This window comes from Pseudorca crassidens, chromosome 14 (assembly GCF_039906515.1).
Source record: "Pseudorca crassidens isolate mPseCra1 chromosome 14, mPseCra1.hap1, whole genome shotgun sequence".
Lineage (NCBI taxonomy): Eukaryota > Metazoa > Chordata > Mammalia > Artiodactyla > Delphinidae > Pseudorca > Pseudorca crassidens.
In genome coordinates this window covers 74,077,181-74,100,500 of record NC_090309.1, presented here as the reverse complement: position 1 = coordinate 74,100,500, position 23,320 = coordinate 74,077,181, and the positions used below count along the sequence as shown (strand labels likewise).

General features: G+C 54.1%; 1 protein-coding gene across 5 annotated transcripts in view; it reads left to right on the top strand.

The window, feature by feature from the left end:
* The window catches only part of KLHL29 (kelch like family member 29), a 309,112-nt gene that overhangs the window by 219,958 nt on the left and 65,834 nt on the right, over positions 1 to 23,320 (top strand). For all 5 annotated transcript variants that reach the window (XM_067703603.1, XM_067703602.1, XM_067703601.1 and 2 more), the window contains one exon: positions 21,915 to 22,056. In XM_067703603.1, coding sequence (XP_067559704.1) covers positions 21,915 to 22,056 — 142 coding nt within the window. The remainder of the gene's footprint in view (positions 1 to 21,914; positions 22,057 to 23,320) is intronic.

Genomic DNA, 23,320 nt, shown 5'->3' with positions numbered 1-23,320 from the left:
AGGACTTGTTTTGCGTTGGGTCAGTCTTATTTTCGGGCATGTTGTCTTAATAGGGGAAGGCTTTTTCTCGGAAAATATCACCTTCAAGTCCTGTGACTCTTTTTCAGGTTATATAAAAGGGCATCAGGCAAACACTTGGATATGCAGCAGCTTCCTTTCTTGGGAGCGCGCATGGTGGGGGAACGGGCTACGGTGCACCTCTAGCAGCAGCCATGCAGAATAAGAATAGGCAGCATTTACCTTCCTAATCAGCCTTCAGTCTGGATAATGTCTGCAGTACTAAAGGTTACAGCTTTTTCTGTGACATATTGCTTCTTCAGAGAGTATTAAAGATGTTTTGAATCTATTTTTTAGGAATCTTGAAACCACCAGTGGAACATTTTTGATGTCGTGGGTAATGCATAAAGCAGCAGCTTGGGAAGGCTGGGCGGGGAGAGGTACCAAGGGTGTTGGAAGCACAAAAGACACTGCCCATTATAGTTTGAACAGTTTGGAAGCAAGCAAGGTGGGGCATATGCTGAGACGTGGGAGTAGATGTGGCTGGGAAGTGGCATTATTCCTTTTATTTGCAGGGGGATGGAGAAGAGGCAGAGAGATCCTGCCTCTCCTGGGAATGGGCAGTATTTATTGGGAAGGGAGAGCCGGAGGAAAAGTTCCGTAATCATGGAAGGAATTCTCAAGCCCTGCTCCACATTCTTATTGTTTTGGCCTTTTTTGCTGCCTGGACTTTCCCAACCCAGAGAACAGATTCATATAAAAATTGCAACAAGAAGTGATATCACTGTGGAAGTTGTAGTAGAGGGTAAATTTTATGTGTCATCTTGACTTGGCCGGGGAGGGATTGGGGGGCAAGATATTTAGCCAAATGTTATTCTAGCTGTGTCTGATTACCATTTGAATCAGTGGGGTGAGTAAAGCAGATGACCCTTCCTAATGTGAGTGGGCCTCATCTAATCAGCTGAATGTCTGAATAGGACAGAAAGGCTGACCTTCCCACAAATAAGAGGGAACTCCTCCTGACTGACCACTTGAGCTGGGACATAGGTTTTCTTCCAGACTCAAACTGAAACATCAGCTCTTCTTAGGCCTCGAGCCTGCCAGCTTTTGGACCAGAACTTATAGCATTGGTTCCCCTGGGTCTCCAGCTTGCCAACTGCAGATCTCGGGACTTCTAGGCCTCCAAAACCCCATGAGCCAATTCCCTATTAATTGATCAATCTCCTATTGGCTCTGTTTCTCTGGACAACGTTGATTGACTAATACACATGGCATTAATAAAGCAGGGACTGAAATATTACAATCTTTCCTGAATTCATAACCTGACCATATCAGTTGTGTCCACTATGAGAGAAAAGGGTCATTGAATCCCCAAAGTGTTCAGTATGTGGCCAGTGGCCCCAGAAAGCTCTCTGGCCACACCTCTCTGCTGAGACTATCAGAGGCCATGAATGGAAATGAGGAGAAAGCAACACGACGGGGAGGGAAACGGCCTCACCTGCCTGTCTCACCTGGCACCTCCCGGCTCCTCCCACACAGAATGCCCCTTGGAAGAGCAAAGGACTCAAGCAGAGTTGGCCTGATACACAAGCCCAGCTCCACGTCCCCCACTCCCAGCCGGCCTGGCCTCCCAGGGGTGGGTATGGTCCTGCTAAACTCTGGGAAATGAAAGCTAACATTATCCACATGCTGTTGACACTATTTTACTGTGATTGAGACCCAGGTCCATGGAAGAGTCCCTCCCACCTCCTCAGAACTGCTTTGGCAGGAAAACAGAAAACCCTCTAGCACCCTCAGGCAGCTGTCCTCTCTCTAACTGCATCTCCCCAGGTGGCCCTCGGCCACAGAGAGGTCCTGACTCTTTTCTACCTGAACAGCCTCTGTTTTTGCCCAGGTGACAGGGCCCTGGGGCTGGTGGGAGGGGCAGGGAGAGGCCACAGGGCTCAGACCCTGGACTGGAAACTGAGAAGAACTAAGAGTCCTGCCTGAGAGACTGGGTATCACCTGGCACCCACACCCAATGGTCAGTTGTGGTCTGGGGGTTCGTTTATGGGGTCCATATGGGGTGGGGGCCCCAGTTGGTCCAGATTCTACTGCCCACCCAGGCACTATTACCAAGAATGAAAATACTGCCGGGCTTTATAGCTCAACAGTTAAGCACACAGGTTTTCTAATCAGACCCAGCTTCACGTCTCAACTCTACCTCGTTAGCTGTGTAACTTTGAGCAAGTTAAGTAACCTCTCTGAGGCTCACCTGTGAACCTGGTTATGAGAAGGAGATTAGATTATGAAGCAAAGAATTTGGTTCTGTACTTAATAAAGTTAGTGCTCAATGAAATTTTGTTATCATTTTCCTATTTAGACCATCAGCATTTCTCACTAGTTATATTAAGACCCACAAGATTTGGAGTCTCAGCAAATAACATCATCCCGTCCATGAAAATGGTGCAAAAAGTAAGTCTGAGTGATCCACTGAAACGTGCTAACTGGGAAAAATCCAAGAGCAGCCCTATGAAGTAACTATTTCATTTGTACCCTCATTCATTCATTCAACAAACATTTATTATGCCAGCTCAGGCCGTCAAGGAACTCACGGCCCGGAGGAGGAAGCAGGCAATACTCTGTGATGAATCCCAAGGTCAACTGTCCTGAGCCCCATCACAGCTCATTGGAGGAAGAGACAGTCTGGCACACAGAGTGGTCAGGGAAGGCTTCCTGGAGGAGGTAATGCCTGTGCTGAAGTTTAAGTTCCACTTGGGCGAGCAAAGAGGTGGTGGCAGAGAACTCCAGGGAGGACTGTAAATGCAAAGCCAGAGAGACAAGAAAGAGAAAGACTGGGGACCAAGAGAGAGGATGCAAGAGTGTGTGAGGAGCATGGTGAGGTGTGAGGAGCATGGTGAGGCATGAGACTGGAGACCAGACTGGGGCCTGGTCCTGGAAAGACTCGTCAGCTGTATGGCCGGCTCAAACTCTGACCTGAGGACAGTAGAAGGGCCCTGAGGATTTTGAAGCAGGAGTGGTATGGCCAGGTTTGCATCTTTTGAAAGCTTAGGCAGGCCTGCTGGGCTGCCTGCCTTGGAAAGTCACAGCCTGGGATGCAGCAGTGATTCTTCCCTATAAGAACATCACAGGGGCCCCTCCCACCAGGAGGACCCTTCAGGCCAGGGCGTGGCCAGGCCTTCACTGGAGATGCAGTGAGTGCCCTGTGCAAATGGCAGATCTCCCTCGCACAGTGCCCACCAGTCCTTGTGGTGCCTTTGTGTAATTTCGATAAAGGTGCTTTACTAGTCAGAGTTCTCTAGAGAAACCAATAGGCTGTGTATATATATAGTGAATATTTATGTTAAGGAACTGGCTCATGAGATTATAGAGGCTGAAAGTCCAAAATCTGCAGGGAGGGCCATCAGGCTGGAGACCCAGGGAAAAGTCGATGTTGCAGTTCAAGTCCAAAGGCTGTCTGTCTGCTGGCAGAATTCCCTTTTGTTCAGGGAACAGAATTCCCTTTTGTTCCTTCAGCTGATTGGAAGAGGCCCACCTACATTAGAGAGGGACAATCTGCTTACTCAAAGTCTGCTGATTTAAATGATTTTTTTTTTTGGAGGGGGTGTTAGTTTAGTTTTCTGCTTTATGAATAAAAGTTTAAATGGTACATACTGTTGCTCATTTCATTCTTATTCTTTTAGTCATCTATTCAAGCACAAACTTGGAATTTCACAGCCATAAGGTCAGGACATAGACTTAACAAATGAAACCCTGGGCCAACTGTGTTAAGAATTTACTTGCTACCTCATGAACTATACCATGTTAATTACTTCCTTGACACGCTATGAAAAAATGATAAATGTTAATCTCATCTAAAAACACCCTCACGGGAACAGCCAGCATAATGTATGACCACATATATGGGCACCATGGCCCAACCAGGCTGACACATAAAATTAACCATCCCAGACACCCTTCCAGGCGGATGCGACCCTTTGCCCCAGGCACATGGCTTAGTGGGCAGAGAAGGGCACTGCACAGCCACATACATGCAGTAGCTCGGCCACACCCCATGTGCTCGCAGGTCTCTGCTCTGACCTCTTGCCTGCTACCCCACTGGCCCTGGACCAGACCTGAGGCTGTTCAGACACACCTGCAGCAGCTGCAGCTCCTTGGCCTCTCTATTGCAGGAGGCCAGTTCCAACCAGAGCCCCTGGTCCTTGGCCCCCTAGACCCAGTGACTGCCCCTCTGCTCACGCCCGGCTAGAAGGGAAAGGAAAATGTGAATGGCATGCTTTAAAATAATGGGTCTGTGATTGCCCTCACCACAGGTGAGGCTCTGAGTCTAATATGTCACACCTAGGGGCATCTCCAGGGCTGAGCTGAGAGCTGGGGCTCACTCCTCCTGCAGTGTAAGTGCCCGGCCCCAGCCTGGGCCAGTGGGATATTTTGAGGGTAGTGGGTGCACTAAGGGGGTCTGGGGCCTCGACGTGACTGGGGCATGGGAGAAACGGATCTGGGAAATGGGTCCACTCCTGCAGGCCTTGGCTGCGGCTCCTCTTGAAATCCAAGCATCCCAGGGACAGGAACCCTAACACTGATTTTAGAAAACTTGGTCCCAGGGGCCCAGGAGTGGGCCATGGTCCGCGATGACGGAAGAGATGACGATCTACAAATATGAACTGACTGCCGGGACGCAGAATGCAGAGGGGAAGCTGCCTCCCCTTTGGCGAAAAATCAATGCCTGGTGTCAGGACTCCCTATTGACAGCTTGATTAGGAAGGACTCGAAACTCACTCTGCCCTGGAATCATACCAGGAAGAGACAGATGGAAGCATTTCTGGGGCCTTGGTGAAGCCAGCAACTGCATTAAATGCAGACGATTCCCACCCCACCTCCTCAAACATCATGGAGAAGCTTCCTTATTAAGCCTTCATTGACCCCTCAGATCTTTACTGAGGACCTACTATGTGCTGGACCCTATCCTGGCGATAAGGCAGAGTCTTGACTTCCAAGAATTCATGGTCTATTGGGGAACAGATGAGCAAATAGGAATTACAATCCGGGAGCACATGGGGACTCCATCCCCGTGAGGGGGAGGGGTAGAGAGCGTGTTAGAAGACCCCAGGTGATGCATGTGGCCTGGCTGGGGAAGGAGGCTGTTCAGCGGAGGCTTCTCCAAGGAGAGGATGCCCAAGCTGAGTCTTCGAGGGTGAGATGGAGTGAGCCTCGATGAAGGGGAGCCCACTGGACACACAGAGGGGAGGGTTTGAGCCAAGGCATGGAGACAGGAAGCAGCAAAGTGCCAGGGTAGGAGTGGCGAGGAGAGGAGCGTGCTGGGCCCCGGTGCTGATGGGAACGACTCCTCCAGGCTGGGAAATGGGCAGCCTGGAAAGAATGTGGAAATGCTGAGCCCCCAGGACAACAAGGGGAGCACTCATACATCTTAAAACAGAAGGCGCCGCCAAAACAACGTGCAGCAGAAAGCTGCCCCCGTGCGTGTGGGGACGGCTCCCCAGACAAGCTGCCTGATGCCCATCTGTGAGTGACAGGCCCTGGGAGGGGACGGGAAGGGGTAAAGTCCCCCCCTCCCCCCTTCATCCTGAAACGTCCGCAGCCTCCTTCTGCTTAGCACTCAAAATGAGCTCAGGATGATGTCACGCTGTGATGGTCAAATGCAGCTGTTGGTATCCAGGGCCCTGGCATAGGGGCGGCCACCGTACATCCCCAAGGGCTAGAGGCTCAGCAGAGTGCAGCAGGCTGGGGGAGGTGGAAGCACGTGTCAGGACAAAGGGGGAGATACGGGGCGTCAGTGCGCGCCCGCTGCTGTCTCTCTGCACCCTTGTGTGTGAACGGTGGGTGGTTCACGTGTGCCTTAGCTCAGGCTGCCGTCACGAAATACCAACCTGGGTGGCTTATAAACAACAGACGTTTATTTCTCGCAGTTCTGGAGGCTGAGATCAGGATGCCAACACCATCGGGTTCCGGCGAGGACCCTCTTCAGGGGTCCGACTGCCCCATGTGTCCTCACACAGCGGAGAGCGCGGGGAAGAAGCAGGCTCTCTCATCGTCTTCTAAGGGCACCGGTCCCTCTCAAGAGGGCTCCACCTTCATGACCTAATCTCCTCCCAAAGGCCCACCTCCTAATGCTATCACGTGGGGGTTAGGATCTGAACTCTGGGGGGACACACACATTCAGTCCACAGCCGCGAGTGAGGAGTGCAATTACTGCTGCGCTCAGGAGTGTTTATGCCGCGTGCAAGCTTATATGTGCAAATAAGGCCAAAACAGTGGCCCCTTGCGGTGAGCACCTCACTGTGCCAGGAGTCAACCGGGCACTTCCGCTGTACATCCTTACACAGACCCTTCCTCAGGCCTGGGAAGGAGGGGACTCTATCATTCTCCTTGTGCAGGTGGAGAAACTGAGGCTCAGAAACATTCCATCCTTGCCTGGGGGACTTCGGAAATGAAAGAACAGGGATCCAAACTCCCCACTCTGGACGACCTTATGTTCTGACCCCAAAGGCATCGTGTTCCCTGTGCCCAGAACAGCACATCACCCCCTGCTTTCACCCCCAACACACCTCTCCTCCTCTGGCTCAGGACTCACCCCCTCCTCCAGGCAGCTTTCCTGGACACACACGGCTGGGGTAGGTGCCCCCCTCTGTCACAGCACTTGATCTCCAGGTTGGACCCATTTCCTTGCCTGTCTCTCTGCCAGTCTGATCTGCTGGAGGGCAGAGTCCTCGTCCTACCCGAACCATAAAGGGTGGACAAATGGTGGTCCCAGAAGAGGGAGGATGGCGAACTCCAGCTCAGGGCCCTGGACCTAGCCATCTGCTCCCAGAGCCTTGCAAACCGCACTCCAGTGTGGGCTGATCCTCTCAGCCCTAACTGCAGTGTTGGCTTCCCCTGCCTGGAAAGCCCCCACCTTTCAGGACCCGGCTTCAGGCTCGCCCCCTCATCCCTCTGCCCTGCAGGCCTTTCCGATGCTATCTGAGTGCCACACAAGAAGCCGGCTGTCTGCATGGGTGACACCAACAAGACAGCACCCACACACAACGCCCTTGCGTGCTAGGCGTGGGTCTAAGTCCTTTGCACTTATTAATTCATAATCCTATGGTGTAGGTTTAGACTTACCTCAGTTTTAGGGGTGAGGAAAGGAGGGCATGGAGAGGTCCATTAGCTTGCCCCCAGCTCACCGCACTTGTAAGTGGCAGGACTTGCATTTGAACGGGGCCACCCAGCTCTAACTACCCCCAACCATGAGAAACCCCAGGCTTCCCTGAGGAGCTCACAGTCTGGAAGGTAAGACAGACTTCTGCTGTCCCAGTGGGCCCAGTGTACAGGGGAGAAAGCCATCCCACACAGACCTCAGGCCTCAGACAGGGCGTCAGAGGTAGTGAGGCTGCCTGGAATGTGCTGGAACGTCTATCCCTCCCTCCCTGGAGAACTGGCCGTTGCCAGGTTCCGGTGGGCCTGCTCTGTGGTGCCTGGAGGCCTTTGCGGCCCCTCCAGTGCTGGCCTGTGCCCTGCAGTGGGGATGGGCCCTGGAGCCCTGCGCCCAGGTTTACCCAGCTGTGGCCTGGGGATGATGCACTGTCTGAGACCAATCTGTTTGCCTGCCCCTCGTAGAGGGAACGGGCTGTTTTCTCCCTCCTGTAATTGTTACCATCTGTTTCCCTTCCTCGTGTTTGTTGATGTTTTCTTGTTTTAAAACTGAAATGAGTCAGATTGGAAACTGATTTAGGAAAAAGTGTCTGGGAGGGAAGCTCAAAGTGGCCATGGGGGACTCTGCTTCAGAGCCGGCAGAGAAAAAAGATTCCGTGGGGCAGGCCGGGGGTGTCTGCCAGCATCACCTGCCCTGTGGGGGGCTGGAGTCTCCCGGCTGCCCAAGCAGGCTGGGGCTTGGGGGCGGGGGTGGGGGAGTGTGTCTGTGGGGGAATGTGGAAGGCGTGTGTGTAGGTAGGCAAGTGCGTGTGTGTGCACACTTGTGCACCCACGTGAACGTCCAGCTGCCGTTCTATCGGGGATTTTAAGTCAGTGCCTGTGCCTCTCCCTTCCTGTTCTCATCCACCCGTCACCCTAGACTCTTGGTTCCTCATTGCTGTTATTTAAGCCAAAGAAAGGTGCCCTGGGACCCTGGCCCTGGCTATCTGGGTCTACGAGCCCAGCCCAGCTCTGAGACCTTGACCTGCAAGTCAGACCAGCTGCCACCAGAGCTTGTAATACCCTGGCTTTGGTCTTATGGCCAAATGGCTAGGCTTTGATAGATGTGGCGTGTGACTCACAATCCCGCCTGCTTTCCTCTCCTTTGTCCTTTCTTGATAATTCATAGCCTGGGGGGGTTCTCTGGCTCCAGCAACCCAGAGAAAATGGATACGGAAGACAGAGGTCTTGAGCACGGTATCCTTCTTGCATTCTTGGGTTCCCCCAATAGCAATAATAGCTGCTATTGCTGAGCCCCCTGCTTTGCCCCAGGTTCTGTGATAAGCCCTGGAAGTGGGAGATTTCTACTCCTCACTGAAATCCGTCTTTGGAAGGAGGATTACCAGGCCAGTTTTCTAGATGAAGAGGTAGGGGCTCGGAGACATAAATTGACTTGTGCAAGGTCACAAGGCAAGTTTGAGGTGGGTGCCAGCTCCCACCTGCGGGGCCAGAGCTCTGATCATTATGGAGATGGGAGGCACTTCAGGAAACCCTGTGCTGTCAGCTGGACGATTCCGTGGGTGGCCACCCAGGCTGGCTGGGTTTCCACCAGAAGTTTTCGGATCCTGCTTCTGCCCTTGTACCTTTGATTCCGAGCTCCTTCTTCCTGGGAAGCCACCTGGCATGCCTCACTGCACGAGGCAGGGCATGCATCTCACTCCACTTACTGTGATGTTTAGGGGCGAGCAAAGGAATCTTCTCATGTCTGCGTATTTAAGCGCTTTTATTAAGTGGAACAAGCTATTTCTGAACACGAGAGTGGCCAACAGCCTTAGAGGAAATTAAAATGAACCATGACAATGGAAAATTGCATAGGGGCATGGCGGATTCTCCGGAGATAAATACAACAAGGCTTTCAACAGCATTCAGGAAGGACTAGAGATCAGGGAGATTATGTTGTGAGAGGAAAAATCAAACCACCGGAAAATTAGAGCTCAGGCTGGCGGGAGGACCACGCGAACGCTGGTCAGGCCTGTGGGTGGCCCTCCATTAAGCACCCCTGGAGTCCGGTGGACAGAGTGGGGCAGAGGAGCAACGGGCAGATAGAGCTCAACTCAACTAGGCAAGCATTTTCTCAGCATCCATGGCGTGCATGCCATGTGGGTACAAGGGACTGAACTGTGTTCTCCCCAAATTCATAGGGTGGAGTTCCTAACCCCCACTGAGGTGGTCTTTAAAGATGGGGCCTTTGGGAGATTATTTGGTTTAGATGAAATCATGAGGATGGGGGCCCCCATAATGAGACTATTGTCCTTATAAGAACAGGAAGAGACTAGAACTTTCTCTCTGCCATGTGAGGACAGAGCAAGAAGGTGGCCGACCACAAGCCAGGAACAGAGCCCTCAGCAGAACCTCGTCATGCTGGCACCCTGATCTCGGACTTCCAGCCTCCAGAACTGTGAGAATTTCTGTTGTTATGTCACCCAATCTATGGTATTTCGTTACGACAACCCAAGCTGATACAGTGAAGCATGGAGGTGGACACACTCTTCTGGGACTCAGAGAACTCTTGGGACTTGAGTGTTGTAAACTGGCACATCTAAAGGTTTGACAGATATTAGCTGTTATAATTGTGATTTCTCCTATAGCCTGTGCACTCCCCTAAGCCAGAGGCTATCTATCGTTGTCTCAACCACACGACAGCTTCTCAGTAAGTGTGGGTGAATGAATGAGTGAATGAATGATGCATCTGAGTCAATGGGCCCCAGCACCAAATGGATGGAGTTGTGGTATCCAGGCAGCCCTGCAAGGAGGTGACAGGAAGGGAGCATTGGCCCAGGTAGTCTGCTGGGGAAGGGGTGCCCGTGGATGGGATTTGTCTGGGACCCTCTCTGGGACCCCAGATCCACAGCGAGCAGCCCCAGGTAGAAAGCCTCTCAGGCCGTCTCCATGCTGGGTCCAACCCAGCGACCCCAGGGGTTGGTACAGTGCCTGCCGCATCCTCTTGCAGGGCAGGGCCAGAGCGTCACCCTGCTCTGGTCACCCGGAAGCCCACTCCTCCTCCCATGTCATGCCCCTGGAGAAGCCTATCTGTCTGTCTACGCCAAGAGGGGCTGCTTCCCTCTCTCTCCCACCCTTCCACCACCTCTTAAGGATTTAACCGCTTTCCCTTTCGCACCTGGACCTCCAATGAGCTTAGATAGACTCTGTCTGCCCCAGCAAGCTTTCTGAAGCCTGAAGAGATGGGGTAGCACCGAATGATGCCATTTCCCTTAAAAAAAAAAAAAAAAAAAAAATCACTTGAACGGCCTCAGTCCTGAACTACCGTAGCTGAGCCGGACCACGGCCAGAGGGCACACCCCTCCCTCAGGACACTGCCTGACGCACACTGCTCTCACAGAGAGCCTGGGCAGGAGACAGCAGAGAGAAAGCCCCAGGCAGCGGGAAGATGTCAACTGAGCGCCTCTTCAAGCGTTCTGGAAGATTCCACTGCAGAGCTGGCCCACCCCCCGGGCTCCCAGCCCTATGCTGCCTCGGAATCTAGGCTCCAGTGCTGAGACGCACACTTGGGCACTGACTGGCCGTAAAATAGCTCCTTCAGCTGTGCCACCCCGTCGGAGGAGCCGCCTTGTGGCGACATTTGTGCTATGTTGTTTGTTTCTTCGTCCTGCCTGGCCTCGAGGTGGCCCTGCCACAATCTTCTCTCTGATTAGGCTGCTAACGAGGTCGCCGAAGATGCCTGTGTCAGGACCGTCTTACCAGGCGTGAGAGTCGAGCTCTCAGTCGACTTCTGCCCAGAGAGTCACAAGGCAGAGCGCTCAGAGGTCAGGACTGTTCCCTCTCGCCGGCGAGCCTTTGTCTGTAACGACAAACAAGGAGTGCTCCATCCAGACCCACGACTCAGAAGGTGGACGGTGGATTTGAATAGGAGTGTCAGGTGTTTGCTGAAGAAAGGACCCCGGGGGAGCCGCAGACAGTTGGCTACTGCTCATTCTTGGGGTCCTTTCTGGCTCCAGTGGGTCCTCCATACAAGGAGAGCACAGTTTGTCCTAGAATGCTCTCTGGGGAGGGGCTGGGAGGGCCTTGGGGTGCAGAGGGGCCAGGCTAGCCCCTGGCCAAGCCGTTCTTGAGAGCCCGCTGCTTCCCCCGCCTCGGGTGGTTCAGAGCCAACTCCAGGAAGGCCTGGTCCCAAATTAATATCGGGCGCTCAGAGTACAGGCGTCTGAGGGCCAGGCCGGGTCAGCAACCGACCTGCGCGTATCCCCGCACCCGCTCTCAGCTCAGCTGCCCTGTGCAGAGGACTTTTCCTCGCCAGACTCACTGAGGATTTCAGATCTGAAGATAACAGGGGCTCCTGACGTGGCCGCTGTGTGATGTGCGTCTGTGAGTCTGGAGCCAACCCCCGGGGAGGACGAGCGGGTCACAGGCTCTGAGGCTGGGAGGTCGAGGGGTGGCCCCAGAGTCATCGCCTGCAGGGCCAGCATCTGGGAAACGTCCATCACAGATCAGAGCAGGGCCGCCCCTGCCTCACCTACCTTCCCGCCCACTCTGGTGACAAGAATGAAGATGGGTCGCTGTGCTCCGGAGGGAGCTGCGCTGTCGCCGGTGTGGAGCTGAGCAGGAACAAGCAGGGCGGCTGGGCCTCTGAGCAGACCGGGCAGGTTCCAAGGAACACAGCTGTCAGGGGGGCCGTGAGGGCCAATTGAAGGGGGCGATGAAAGGCCTGGCCCAGCGCTGCGAACAGGTGCCCCTCACTCTCCTCCCCGTGCCCACCCATCTGTCTGGGCCACTGGCTCCCTCACATCACAGGCGTCTGCTGAGGGCCAGGCCTGCCCTGAACCTTTCAGCAGAATGAAAGGGAAACTGATATCAGAGGGGAGCTGAAGCACAGGGAAGGCCTCTTTCTTTTCAAAGACTTTCGTCTGTGATGGGCTTTTTTTTTTCTAGGAGATCTTATTTCAAAGCCCCTTTGAAAATTTTGTGGGGTTTTGTAATGGATGAAAAGTTACTTGGAAATGGGACTAAGAAGTTTTCCGTTCAACGTCGTTAGAGGAAAGTTGAAAGCTTTGAGTTGTAAGGTTCCACCAGATTTATCATTTCTTTTGTCCGTGAGGCCCATCCACTGGGAGGGGGTCTGGGGGAAGGGGCTGGGGGCCTGGACAGGGCACGCGAGGGAGCACGGCGCAAAAACCAGCCCCAGCCGCAGTTGCCTTACATTTGCAAGGGAGGCCATCTGAGCTGATCTTTCCGCAAAAATGTTTCCAAGGTATAGACTTTGATGTTGGAACAGGGAACAGCAAACATACTTCCAGAATACTATAGGAAGCTAGGCTTTACCAGAGATGATGGCTACCACACAGATGTTTCATATCGGAAAAATAATTTTTAAAGAAGATAGGGCCCAGATGGACCTGAGAGAAGAGGCCAGAGCCAGAGCGACACTGGCGTGAGCCCTGGAGCATATCCATGCTGGAGAACCAGCAAGAGAAGAGGCCAGTGAACAACACAACAACCAGAAAAAGCATTGGTACAGAAACTGAAGGGAAGAGTTTCAAGCAGGAAGGAGGAGGAAGCTGGTGTCAGGGATGAGAGCCTGGGGAAATGCTACTGGGTTTGGCAATAGGAGATGACTGTCCATTTAAAGGGGGTGGTTTCACTGAAGAGCAGGGGTGGGAAGAGTTAAAGAGTGAAAGCTGAGGGGTAACAGGAGTGGGTACCAGGTGTTCTGAATCCCATGGAGGGGGTGACCGCAAAAGGTGGAGGGGGGACAGGGAAGGTAGATGGATGCTGGAATGGCAGGTAAAGTGGTCGAACAAGGATTTTTCAGTGCCCGTGATGGAAAGCCAAGGGGGAGGGGCTGATGAGAGGGAGGGAGAGGGGACGTGAAGGGTGGGAGTGCATTGCTGGCTTTGGAGAAGGGTGGAGATGTCAGTCTGTGCTGCCCTGGTCTGAGACTGAAGAACTGGCCCCATTGGAGAGGGCCAAGACCTCACTGGCAGGGGTTGGTGGAACATGTCAGTGGTGGGTTAGAGTCTGGGGGTCTAAGGGAGTGGGAGAGATGATGGAAGGACCAGTGGCTCTGGCTCCCCAACCCCAGCGTGCTGTCGGGGTCAGAGCAGGAGGCCCACTTGGGCTGGACACGGTGGGAGGGGGAGAGGCCGTGGCTGGTACTCCTGTGACCAGGGATTCTAAGTGTAACCCCAAAAGGGTAGTGTGGGCAGGGGCTTGATAGGACTACGCCCATTTATGGAGTTGCCAACCACGATGGGGTGGGGGTGGGGTGGGGGGGCCTGGGAACATTCCAGCCATCACAGAGCATTTCTGAGGGTTTTAGGATAGAACAGGCCTCGGTTAGCACCCCAAGCCTGGCAGGCTCTAGCTGTCATTGAAGTTCTCTGGGCCTTCTTACTCTCGCCTGTAAAATGAAGGTGAGAGGGAAAGAAATCCCATCCTGCCCATGCCTGGCATGTAGAGGGCGCTCAATAAACGTGAGCCATTAGGATGGGGGCAAGCTGGGCAGCCCCACCTCATCTGTGCCTGAATCCATTTATGGCTGGGCTTTGCTGGGTCCTCGTGGTGATTCAGTAAGAGAAAGAGGCACAGGAAGTGCTTGGTGGTTTCAACTTCAAGTATTTGCCTGGAATCGCAGGGCCAGGTTAGAGGCTGACCACTGGCCTCTGCAGTGCTGTCTCCCACCCCAGCACATGGTGGCCCTCGCCACACTGCCCCCTGGAGACCTGCTTTCTCTGCTCCCTTACCCCTCCTCCCATCACATCCTCTGCCCCCACCCAGCTCCTGGCAGGAACACTTGCCCTCCAGAGACATCATCATATTCCATAATATGATTGGAATCTGAATATATATTTAAAATGACAAGTTTGAAATTAAAATTTAAATAAAGAATTACTTTTCTGTAAGTTGCTCCGAAAGCAGTAATTTAGCAGCAAATTGAAAGAGAAAGGTAAGCACTGGTCCTTTAAACCATCGTGCAGTTTCCAGAATGCAAGCCAGAAGTGTCTCAATTTAACACATCATTGGTTAGTATTATTAGAAATTTCACTGGGCTCCAGAGCGCATTATGGCGCTGCTCCGAAGGGGGTGCTGGGGGCGCGGCCTGGGTTCAGGGGGCCAGAGAGGGCAGCCTGTTTAATGAGGGCAGAGGGGCTCGGGAGAGCCTCCTCCGGCCCCAAGTGGGGATTTAACTGCAATTATTTTCTTGTTTGTAGTTCAGTAGCAATCATGAAATGAGAACTGAGAGACCCATAAATGTCATTTGCTCTTCCCAGAGGTCACAGACTTACAGCTTTGGTGTCTGTCAACACGTTTTACTGACCCCTAGAACCTACGCTGGGAACAGGAGTCCATGAAGACGGTGTCACCTGTCTGGCTCCCATGAGCCACATGAGCAGGACCAAAAAGTGTGTCCCGATTGGGACCTGCCCAGCAGCCTCAGCCCCTAGGCTCCCCACACTGGGGCACAGGGGTCTGAGAACTTGAATGTCAAGACTGTCCTTACCTCCACCAGAGTGAGGTCCATAGACTGCATCACCTAGTAGGCCTGTTAAGGAGCCACATTTTGGGGTCCCCCCCAGACCTACTGAATCAGAAGCTCTGAAGGTGGGGTCCTGAAGCCTGAATTCTTAACACCCTGCCCCCCGGAATCTTCTTATGTGCACTCACACAAGTCAGGGGGCCCCTGCCATAGAGGTGGTCAATGCTCGACCTGTGTGATCTTGGAGGCCATGCTCTCATGGATAACCTGCAAATCCTAGAAAGCCAGACATCTGGGTATAGACCCCGGAGCTGTAATCTAAAAAACTCAGACACCAAAATCTCTCTCCCTTACTCCCAGCCTGAATTTCCACCATTACAACACCATTGCTGTAAGTAAGAATTGCTTTCCTGGGCTTTCACCTTTGCAGTGTGAGGGCCCCTGGGAGGTTCCCAACACCCCAGTCTGAATAGGTTTACCAAAAGCTGGCCTCTATCAGTCCCCACAGTTGGACCTGAGCACCATGAAGCCCCTAAGTGCCTTGAAGGAAGAGGGATGCTGAAAAGGAGGTGAAACATCCACTCTTTTCAGGGAGCAGGCTGCCCAGTTATGCTCAGTCCTGGAGCTGGCAGCCTCCAGGAGCTGATTCCCAGGGCGACGCAGGGTTTGGTGGTCAGAGATGCCTGGGCATTCATGTCTGCTAGGAGCCCTGTGGGAACCTGCAAGAGGAGCCCTGAGAATGCTTCAGAGTAAGAAGAAAAAGGAAATGAGAGCATTCACCACTGATGCTGGGCCCAGGACACCAGAACCTGCATCATCCTTGTGCTCCCAAATCCGTGTGCCTCTGCTACCAGCCTCTGCGGAGCGTGGACTCGGAGCTCTGCTGGCTTCCCCACACTGCCCAACCCCCAGACCAAAACCTCACCCCTGTGTGTCTGAGCAGGTGGGCACATGCCTGTGCTCCAGCCGCGAGGGAAGCAAGCTGGCAGAGCACATATTCTGGCTTCCACCTCAAGATGGGGGCAAGATGGGGGTGTTCATAAGGTGCCAGGCAGGGCTTCCCTGGTGGCGCAGTGGTTGGGAGTCCGCCTGCCGATGCAGGGGACACGGGTTCGTGCCCCGGTCCGGGAAGATCCCACGTGCCGCGGAGCGGCGGGGCCCGTGAGCCATGGCCGCTGAGCCTGCGCGTCCGGAGCCTGTGCTCCGCAGCGGGAGAGGCCACAGCAGTGAGGGGCCCGCGTACTGCAAAAAAAAAAAAAAAAACAAACAAAAAGGTGCTAGGCCGTCAGGAAAAACATTTCCAAAGGTCCACTGCAGGGCTCAGGCCACACCAGCAGTCCCTCGGCAGAAGGGGCTCTCAGAATCCAGGGCCAGGGGTTGTGGGGATATCTCACCAAAGCTTGTCTTTCCCAAATTAGGTGGGGATCACGGGAAGCGGTGACATAAAATGAGGCTGCAGGTGAAGCTCAGAGTGTAGTCAGCTCCGGGCTTCCCACTACTGTCCTCGCTGCTGCTTCTCTTTTCATCACAGGCCATTTCCCAACCCCCACCCGGCTGGGGTGTGCCTTGGTGTCCAGTGGTACTTCTGGCCCAGAGTGAGCATGGGAGTATTGTCTGATCGATTAAAGCGAGGTGAGGGCTGGGGCCGGGGGTGGGGGGGGGGGGACTCTGGGATCCCTTGGGAGAAGGGGCTCACTGCTGTGAGGGATGGGGCAGCTGTACTCAGGAATGCTCAGCAGATGGCAGTCCCCGCTAACACTGTCACACCACATGAGTGACAATAGTGTCAAGACTTGCAGGTTCCAATCTGTGGAGGCAGGTTCATGGGCAGGAGAAGGACTCGGACGCTGGCACTGTCATTCCCCCGGGAGAGGCCCACGTGAGCCCCGGAAGTGGAGCCTGGCTCCGTCCATTGTATCTAGGCTGCAAATGCACCAGCTGCTGTGGGGTCCTTTGGTAGCGACCTTGGCCAGAATCATCTGCCTTGTTGAACCCTGCCCAGCTTTTGTGGTCCAATGTCAGCTCTCCCTAACTTCCAGGCTCCATTGATTCACTCTCTTCTGACGTCCTTGGGTGAACAGTGGAAGAAGTTGAGTTCTGGTTTTTCCACCAGCCCCATCGAGGCAGGAGTCAACCTCAGCATCCCCCATCTCCGACTATGCTCAGGCACTGGGCGAGGGGTCAGCGGATTGGGGCATTAGGCCTCCAGGCAGCCTCCAGCAGCATTCAGGGCAATGATGTTGGGGGTCCCGGCACACGAGGCCTCCACGGTCGGGAAACGTCAACTCCCCAGTGAGAGGAACACATTGTATCAGGCTTCCCAGGTGCACTACGCGATTCCACATCTCTGTTCTGTTACTCCCATCATTCCCTCTCCTGAAGTGTAGGCCATGCATTCATGCACTCGTGAACCAACAGTGATGAACACTCCTACTGTTGGCCAACACTGTAACTCAGAGACCTTGCCTTCCCTGGGCACCTACACCAGGCCGGCAGGAGCTGGGTCAGGTCCTGCCATGCGGGTCCCTGCCATCATGGAGCCCACCCACCAGTACAGGTCAGTACCGGCCCTGAAAGGCAGTGTTCCGAGGCTGTGATCCTCATGTGTGCAGGGCGAGGGGTGAGAACAAGCGAGGCGTGGCAAGGCCCCGGGGAGTCCCATCCCATCATCTTTCAAATTTCCCTGACCACCTGGGATGCTGCTGGTCTATACGGCACCCTTGTGCAAAGTAGAAAAAAGGGCTCCCTTTGGATGGACAAATTAGCAAAAGCGGCCCTTCCGGGCTGTCACAGCTCCACGGGTGCACAGGCATCTTCGCACCGTGCACCGTCTGCGGCCCCGCACGCCAACCCCTAAGTGGAGCAGGGTCCCCAGTGCCGCTCTGTAGGCGACGTGTAACTGGCTCTCCCCACGCTGATAGAGCACAACCCAGGGGCCTCGGGGGCTTGTCGCAGGTGGAGCTTCCCAGCCCCCCGACCAGCAGGCGCTTCAGCCCATGGCGCCCCTCACAGAGAGCTTCATCCATAAAGGATCGGGGTCCTTAGTGTTCTTCAGCCGTTGAAAGAAGCAGGATGCTGTCAGCCGCCATAAAAATGTGACCTTTGAAAATGTACAAGAGCTTGGGGTTTAAAAGCTGCTGCTGATGCATCCCATTAGCATCTCATTAAAGGGAAGCAGAGAGAAGCCTGCTTGGGCCGATGATGGGCAGATAGGGCCACTCGGAGGCGCCGGGCAGGAAGAGGGCTCTCTTCGGCTGCCTCTCTGTGCCGAGCACCATCATGTCACTGGAGCAGAAGCAAGGCCAGGAACACTGGGGAAAGGCCAGATGTCTTCGTGGCTTCGGTGATGTCCTCTGTGAGGGCAGTGGGAGGGGCGAGGGGAGGCTCCTCCCCGCCGGCCCAGGCTGTCCTCCTGGTTGGTGTCTGTACATTCTTGAGTTGGCAGCCCCCTGAAAGGGGGGTGGCCTGGAGAGCCTTTGGTGGAATTGTGGACCTCTGGGGACTCTGAACCAAGGCGGAAAGTCTTAGTAGGAGCCAAGTTCGAAGCTGGAGGCGCAAACCCACACACGGTCCCCTAGAAGCCTCCAGAACCTGGGAACCTCGAGTTTACCTTGGGCCTGGAACCCGTTTGCAGGACAGGGCTCTGGTCAGGCCTAGCTGACTCACGTCACCAGCTGCAACATTCCTCACCACCTGGGCATCCAGGCGCCTTGGTGAAGCGCGCAACCCGTGTCCATGTTTTTTCTGGAGGGAGTGAAGGAAGGAATGTTCACTTCTTTTTTTCAATAAAATGAAAAAAAAGTCCTGAACCGCAAGTTGCTCATAGCTTCAGAAGTTGCTAGTGCCAAATAGAATGAGTGTCCTTATTTACCTTTCCTAAAGAAAAAAAAAAAATAGGCTGCTTTCCTTCTCACAGCAGAACCTCTTTCTTGTACATAAGAACTCGCTTGTCATAGTCATGAAAGACACAGGCAGACAGCAGGCCTGTTGTAGCCACAGCTCAATCACCCCGGAGCCCTGGGCCCGCCCCAGTACCCCCTGGACCCCCTGCACCCCCAGCTTCCTTCTGGAGTGTGACTCATAGCTGGGAGCAGCCCCTCGAGGGCAGGGCTGAGTCTCAGTGACTGCCCGTCCCCAGCCCAGGGGGCCCAGTTTACTGAAGAGCAAACCCCCTGACCAGCAAAGGCACAAGTGAGCGAGCTGGCAGGAGTGTTTTAGAATCAAGGGCCTGAGGAAAAGTGTGCAGTTTTTCAAGTTCAGAAACTCCCCCAATTTTAGGGCAAAACCCCGAACGTCTGAAGTTTTAGAGTCCGATTACCTGCTCTCAAGCAGGAGACCCCGACCACCCCTTCTGGCGGCAGCGGCTGCTCTAAGGACCAGGCCCAGGGCCTCCAAGTTCCCGGAGCCCTTCCCCACCCTGTCAGGTTACCAGGCCTGGGTGCTGATTCAGCCAGGACAAAGGGCAACTGCAGGAGGACCCGGAAAACCAAACCTGCCTCTGGCCTAGGAGGCCTCCGGGAATTCCAGGCTGCAGAGAGGGGGCTGCAGCACCCCCTACTGGCAGAAGGGGTAAGGAGACCGGGGTCTCCCCATTCAAACTTCACCCCAAAACAGGGCCCCGAATGGGACATCACACTGGCTTCTTTCCCCCCGGATGCCTCTTATTGTGGGAAAAGCAACCTCTGCACCTCTGACCCACCAGCTCCCCAAAAGCCTGGGAATACAGAGGGGGCTGCAGGCAGGGCACCCTGGAAGGCTGTCTGTTTAGAGAACGCTGTACAAGCCACGCTTCTGTTTCCTAAGTTCCCTAAGACTATTGGTGAGTGTGGCTAGATCCCCAACCTCCCCGCCTACCCTGTCTCATCTGTCCCACAGACAGAAGTGGGGCAGAGGCCTCTGATAAGGAAGCTTGTCCGCAGAATTGTTCTTTCCTCAGGAGATTCACTCTTTTCCTTTGTTTCCTGCACTGTTCACAGAAGTGAAGCATCTGAAATGCAGGCCGGAGATAAAGTACAGCCTAATGCAATTAGCTCAGCGCAGCTTATGGTGCTAATAGGATGCGCTCCCGCTTCTCCCAGCAGGCCCTGATGCAGGCACTGTTTGTCATCTGCGTAAGGCATCAAAGCCCCAGTAAGTCCAAACCCCTTCCCACCTGCCAGTACTCTTCAGCCAGCCTGGTAAGGAGAGTCCCGCTGCTCAGAGATGCCCAGAAAGGGGTGCTGCCCCCCACCAGCTGGGTCACTGACTTAGCTTCCAATAGGAGGCAAGAGCACAGTGGCCTCACCTGAGAGAGGCCTGCAGATGACCCTGGAGGCTCCTTTGCCCTTCTGTGACTGTCCCCAAACCTGGCTGGGCTCTGGCTACACTCCTGCAAGCTGTGGTCACTGCTCCCGGAACCATCTCTCTTGAGACTCTCACCCCCTCACAACCCAGTTATCCCAGTACCAGGCCCTCCAATGTGTTTTGGGGATTTTTTTTTTTTTTTTTTTGCTTATTATAAATATTATAATGTTATAAATAATGGTAATGGCCACAGTAGAAAATTAGGCAAATACAGAGAAGTATAGACAAAAAGAATAAAAGTTTCCCTTAATCCCTTCACCCAAGAATGACATTCCTGCCAATATTTTGGGATTTTTCCTTTCTGCACATACCATTTTACATGATAAGTTTATATGCGTGTCATTTGATGTCCTGCTCTTCTCGTTTAACATTATAGCGTAAGCATTTTGCCACCTCATCAGGAATTCTTAGTAAACATGATTTTTTTCTTTAAACGAGTCGTAATCTCCAAAGACTTTTTTTTTTTAATTTATTTTACTTTTGGCTGCATTGGGTCTTCGTTGCTGCGCGCAGGTTTTTCTCTAGTTGCGGTGAGCGGGGGTTACTCTTCTTTGCTGTGCACGGGCTTCTCATTGCGGTGGCTTCCCTTGTTGCGGAGCACGGGCTCTAGGCACACAGGCTCAGTAGTTGTGGCTCACGGGCTCTAGGCGCACAGGCTCGGTAGTTGTGGCTCACGGGCTCTAGGCGCACAGGCTCGGTAGTTGTGGCTCACGGGCTCTAGGCGCACAGGCTCGGTAGTTGTGGCTCACGGGCTCTAGGCGCACAGGCTCGGTAGTTGTGGCTCACGGGCTCTAGGCGCACAGGCTCGGTAGTTGTGGCTCACGGGCTCTAGGCGCACAGGCTCGGTAGTTGTGGCTCACGGGCTCTAGGCGCACAGGCTCGGTAGTTGTGGCTCACGGGCTCTAGGCGCACAGGCTCGGTAGTTGTGGCTCACGGGCTCTAGGCGCACAGGCTCGGTAGTTGTGGCTCACGGGCTCTAGGCGCACAGGCTCGGTGGTTGTGACTCACGGGCTCTAGGCGCACAGGCTCGGTAGTTGTGGCTCACGGGCTCTAGGCGCACAGGCTCAGTAGTTGTGGCGCACGGGCTTAGCTGCTCCGCATGATGTGGGATCTTCCCAGACCAGGGCTCGAACCCGTGTCGTCTGCATTGGCAGGTGGATTCTTAACCACTGTGCCACCAGGGAAGCCCAGTAAACATGATTTTTATTGCCTATATAATATTCCATGGTAAAGTGGTAGCTCAGGGAGACCAGTGCTGTCCTAATGTTTGTTTTCGCCCTGAGGTTTGTTTTCTCATTGAGTACCTAAACTAACAAGTGAGATCCTGGAGCAGAGAGCCTGCCTTCTTCCTGCAGGGCGGAGCCAAAGGTCCCAGTGAAGATGCTCCCTGCCTTCCAGCCCTGCATCAGGACCTGTGCTGTCCTCCCAGGGGCCCCAGTCCACCCCCTCCCACGTCTCCTCTGTGGAGTGGGAAGTCTGGGGCCTCGGAGGCTGGTGTAGAAGCAGGATGGGGCCTGACGGTAATGCTTTGGAGAGCCATCGTCTCGCTGGTCAAAGGGCTGGGCACATGGTGGTACTGGGCCTGGGCTGAGTATACAGTTGGTGCTCAGCACATGCCCGCACATATTGTTGTAGCTTATTAATGACCCAAGGCCTGGGGTGATGTCATTTCTCATAGCACAGAGCGCTCGTTCCGTTTTGATGGCTCAGGTAGAGTGGGTGGTGGAGGAGGCACTGGGTTAGGTTGGGTGTCCCTGGAGGCGGGAGTCTAGCCGAGGCCACGGCTGCTGCTACTGCACCAAAACCCTGCGATTATCCCGTGGTACTGGGTGCAGGGCCAGACCTCTGCCTCTGGCCCCGTGGCTCAGGCAGCAGGAGTACTGCGGGGGATGGGTGCCAGGGCAGGACCATTGCCAGGCTGTGCTCACACTCCTGCTCTGCTTCTCCCCAGGCCCCCGGCATCTCCAAAGCAGACAGTCAGTCCCAGGGACTCACGACCAGCATCCGGTGGGGGCAGACGCCCATCAATCAGTCCACGCCTTGGGACACCGATGAGCCGCCCTCCAAACAGATGAGGGAGAGCGACAATCCAGGTGTGTACTCCAGGGCAGACAGAGCCACCCGCACCGGGAGCTGGAGGAGAGGGTGAGAGTGTCTGAGACCTCCTGGGTGCCCCAGCTCCTCAGCAGGTCCTGACCCACGGTCTGCAGCAGCCCAGAACTCAGGCTGCACTGGGGGCAAGGGGACGGGGGTGGGGCAGTGGGGCGTGACTGTGTGTAATTCCCTGGGCAGTAGCTGTGTCTCTACCCCTTTCTCAAGAAAATATTGGGAAGGACAAGGGAGTGAGAGTGACATTATAGGAGTGACTCTGAATCTGCTTCGAGTTATTTTGAATAGTTAGTCATTCCTAAACCTCAGTACTCTGATTCATAAATTTCCAAAATCACCCATTCCAGGGAGGTCTTGCCTTGCCAACAGTTACGTGAGAACTGAGAAGCTCCCCCGCCCCGGGGACTGGGGGTTTACCACCTTCTACAGCACCGGAGGCCTTCTTACACGGCTCTGACCATAACAAAAACCTTCCCTGCTATCTCCCTTGGATCCCAGACCTCCCCTTGGGATACACAGAACACATGGGCTTGGCCATCCACACCACAGCCCTACAGATATCTGAAGACCCCTGCTCATCCCCTCTCCAAGTCTTCTGCAGGACAAACACCCCAAGACTTCAGCCATACCCTCAAGCCCATGGCTTCCAGTCCCTTTACCTTCTTGGGAATTGTTCCTCTTTCTGCATCCTTCAGTGCCCAGAACCCAAAACAAAGAACCCACGAGTGGTCTGTAGCACCTCCTTCATTCAGCCCCTCTACCTTGATCATTGCAGCCTCACATCACTTCTGCTCTGCTGGCAGCCACATCGCATGCTGTCTCAACAGTAAAACCCCAAGACTGTCAAGGTGGCTACTCTGACCCTTGTCCATCTCCTCACAATCTGGCTCAAGCAGCTGGGTGTGGGGACCCAAGGGCAAGACCTTGTCAATATCTTCCTGTATGACTCAGCATCTTTTAGATGCCTGCTTTTATTACTGACCTTTACCCAACCTTCCCAATATGATGTCTCCTGCAGACTGGGTCATACGTCTTCCATATTGTCATCCAAATCATTGATAAAAAATGGTGAGCATATCACTAGAGACCTCCCTTTATGTCTCCTTTATCCCCTGGGCCATTCCCTGGCTCACGAAGCAATCACCTCTGTGGCCCTAGCTCTCTATATGAGAGCTCGCCAGCTGTACTCTGAAGTTCTAATGCATTTTTCCAGGCTCCCTGGCCAGTCCTGCCGAGGACTGAGCTTCA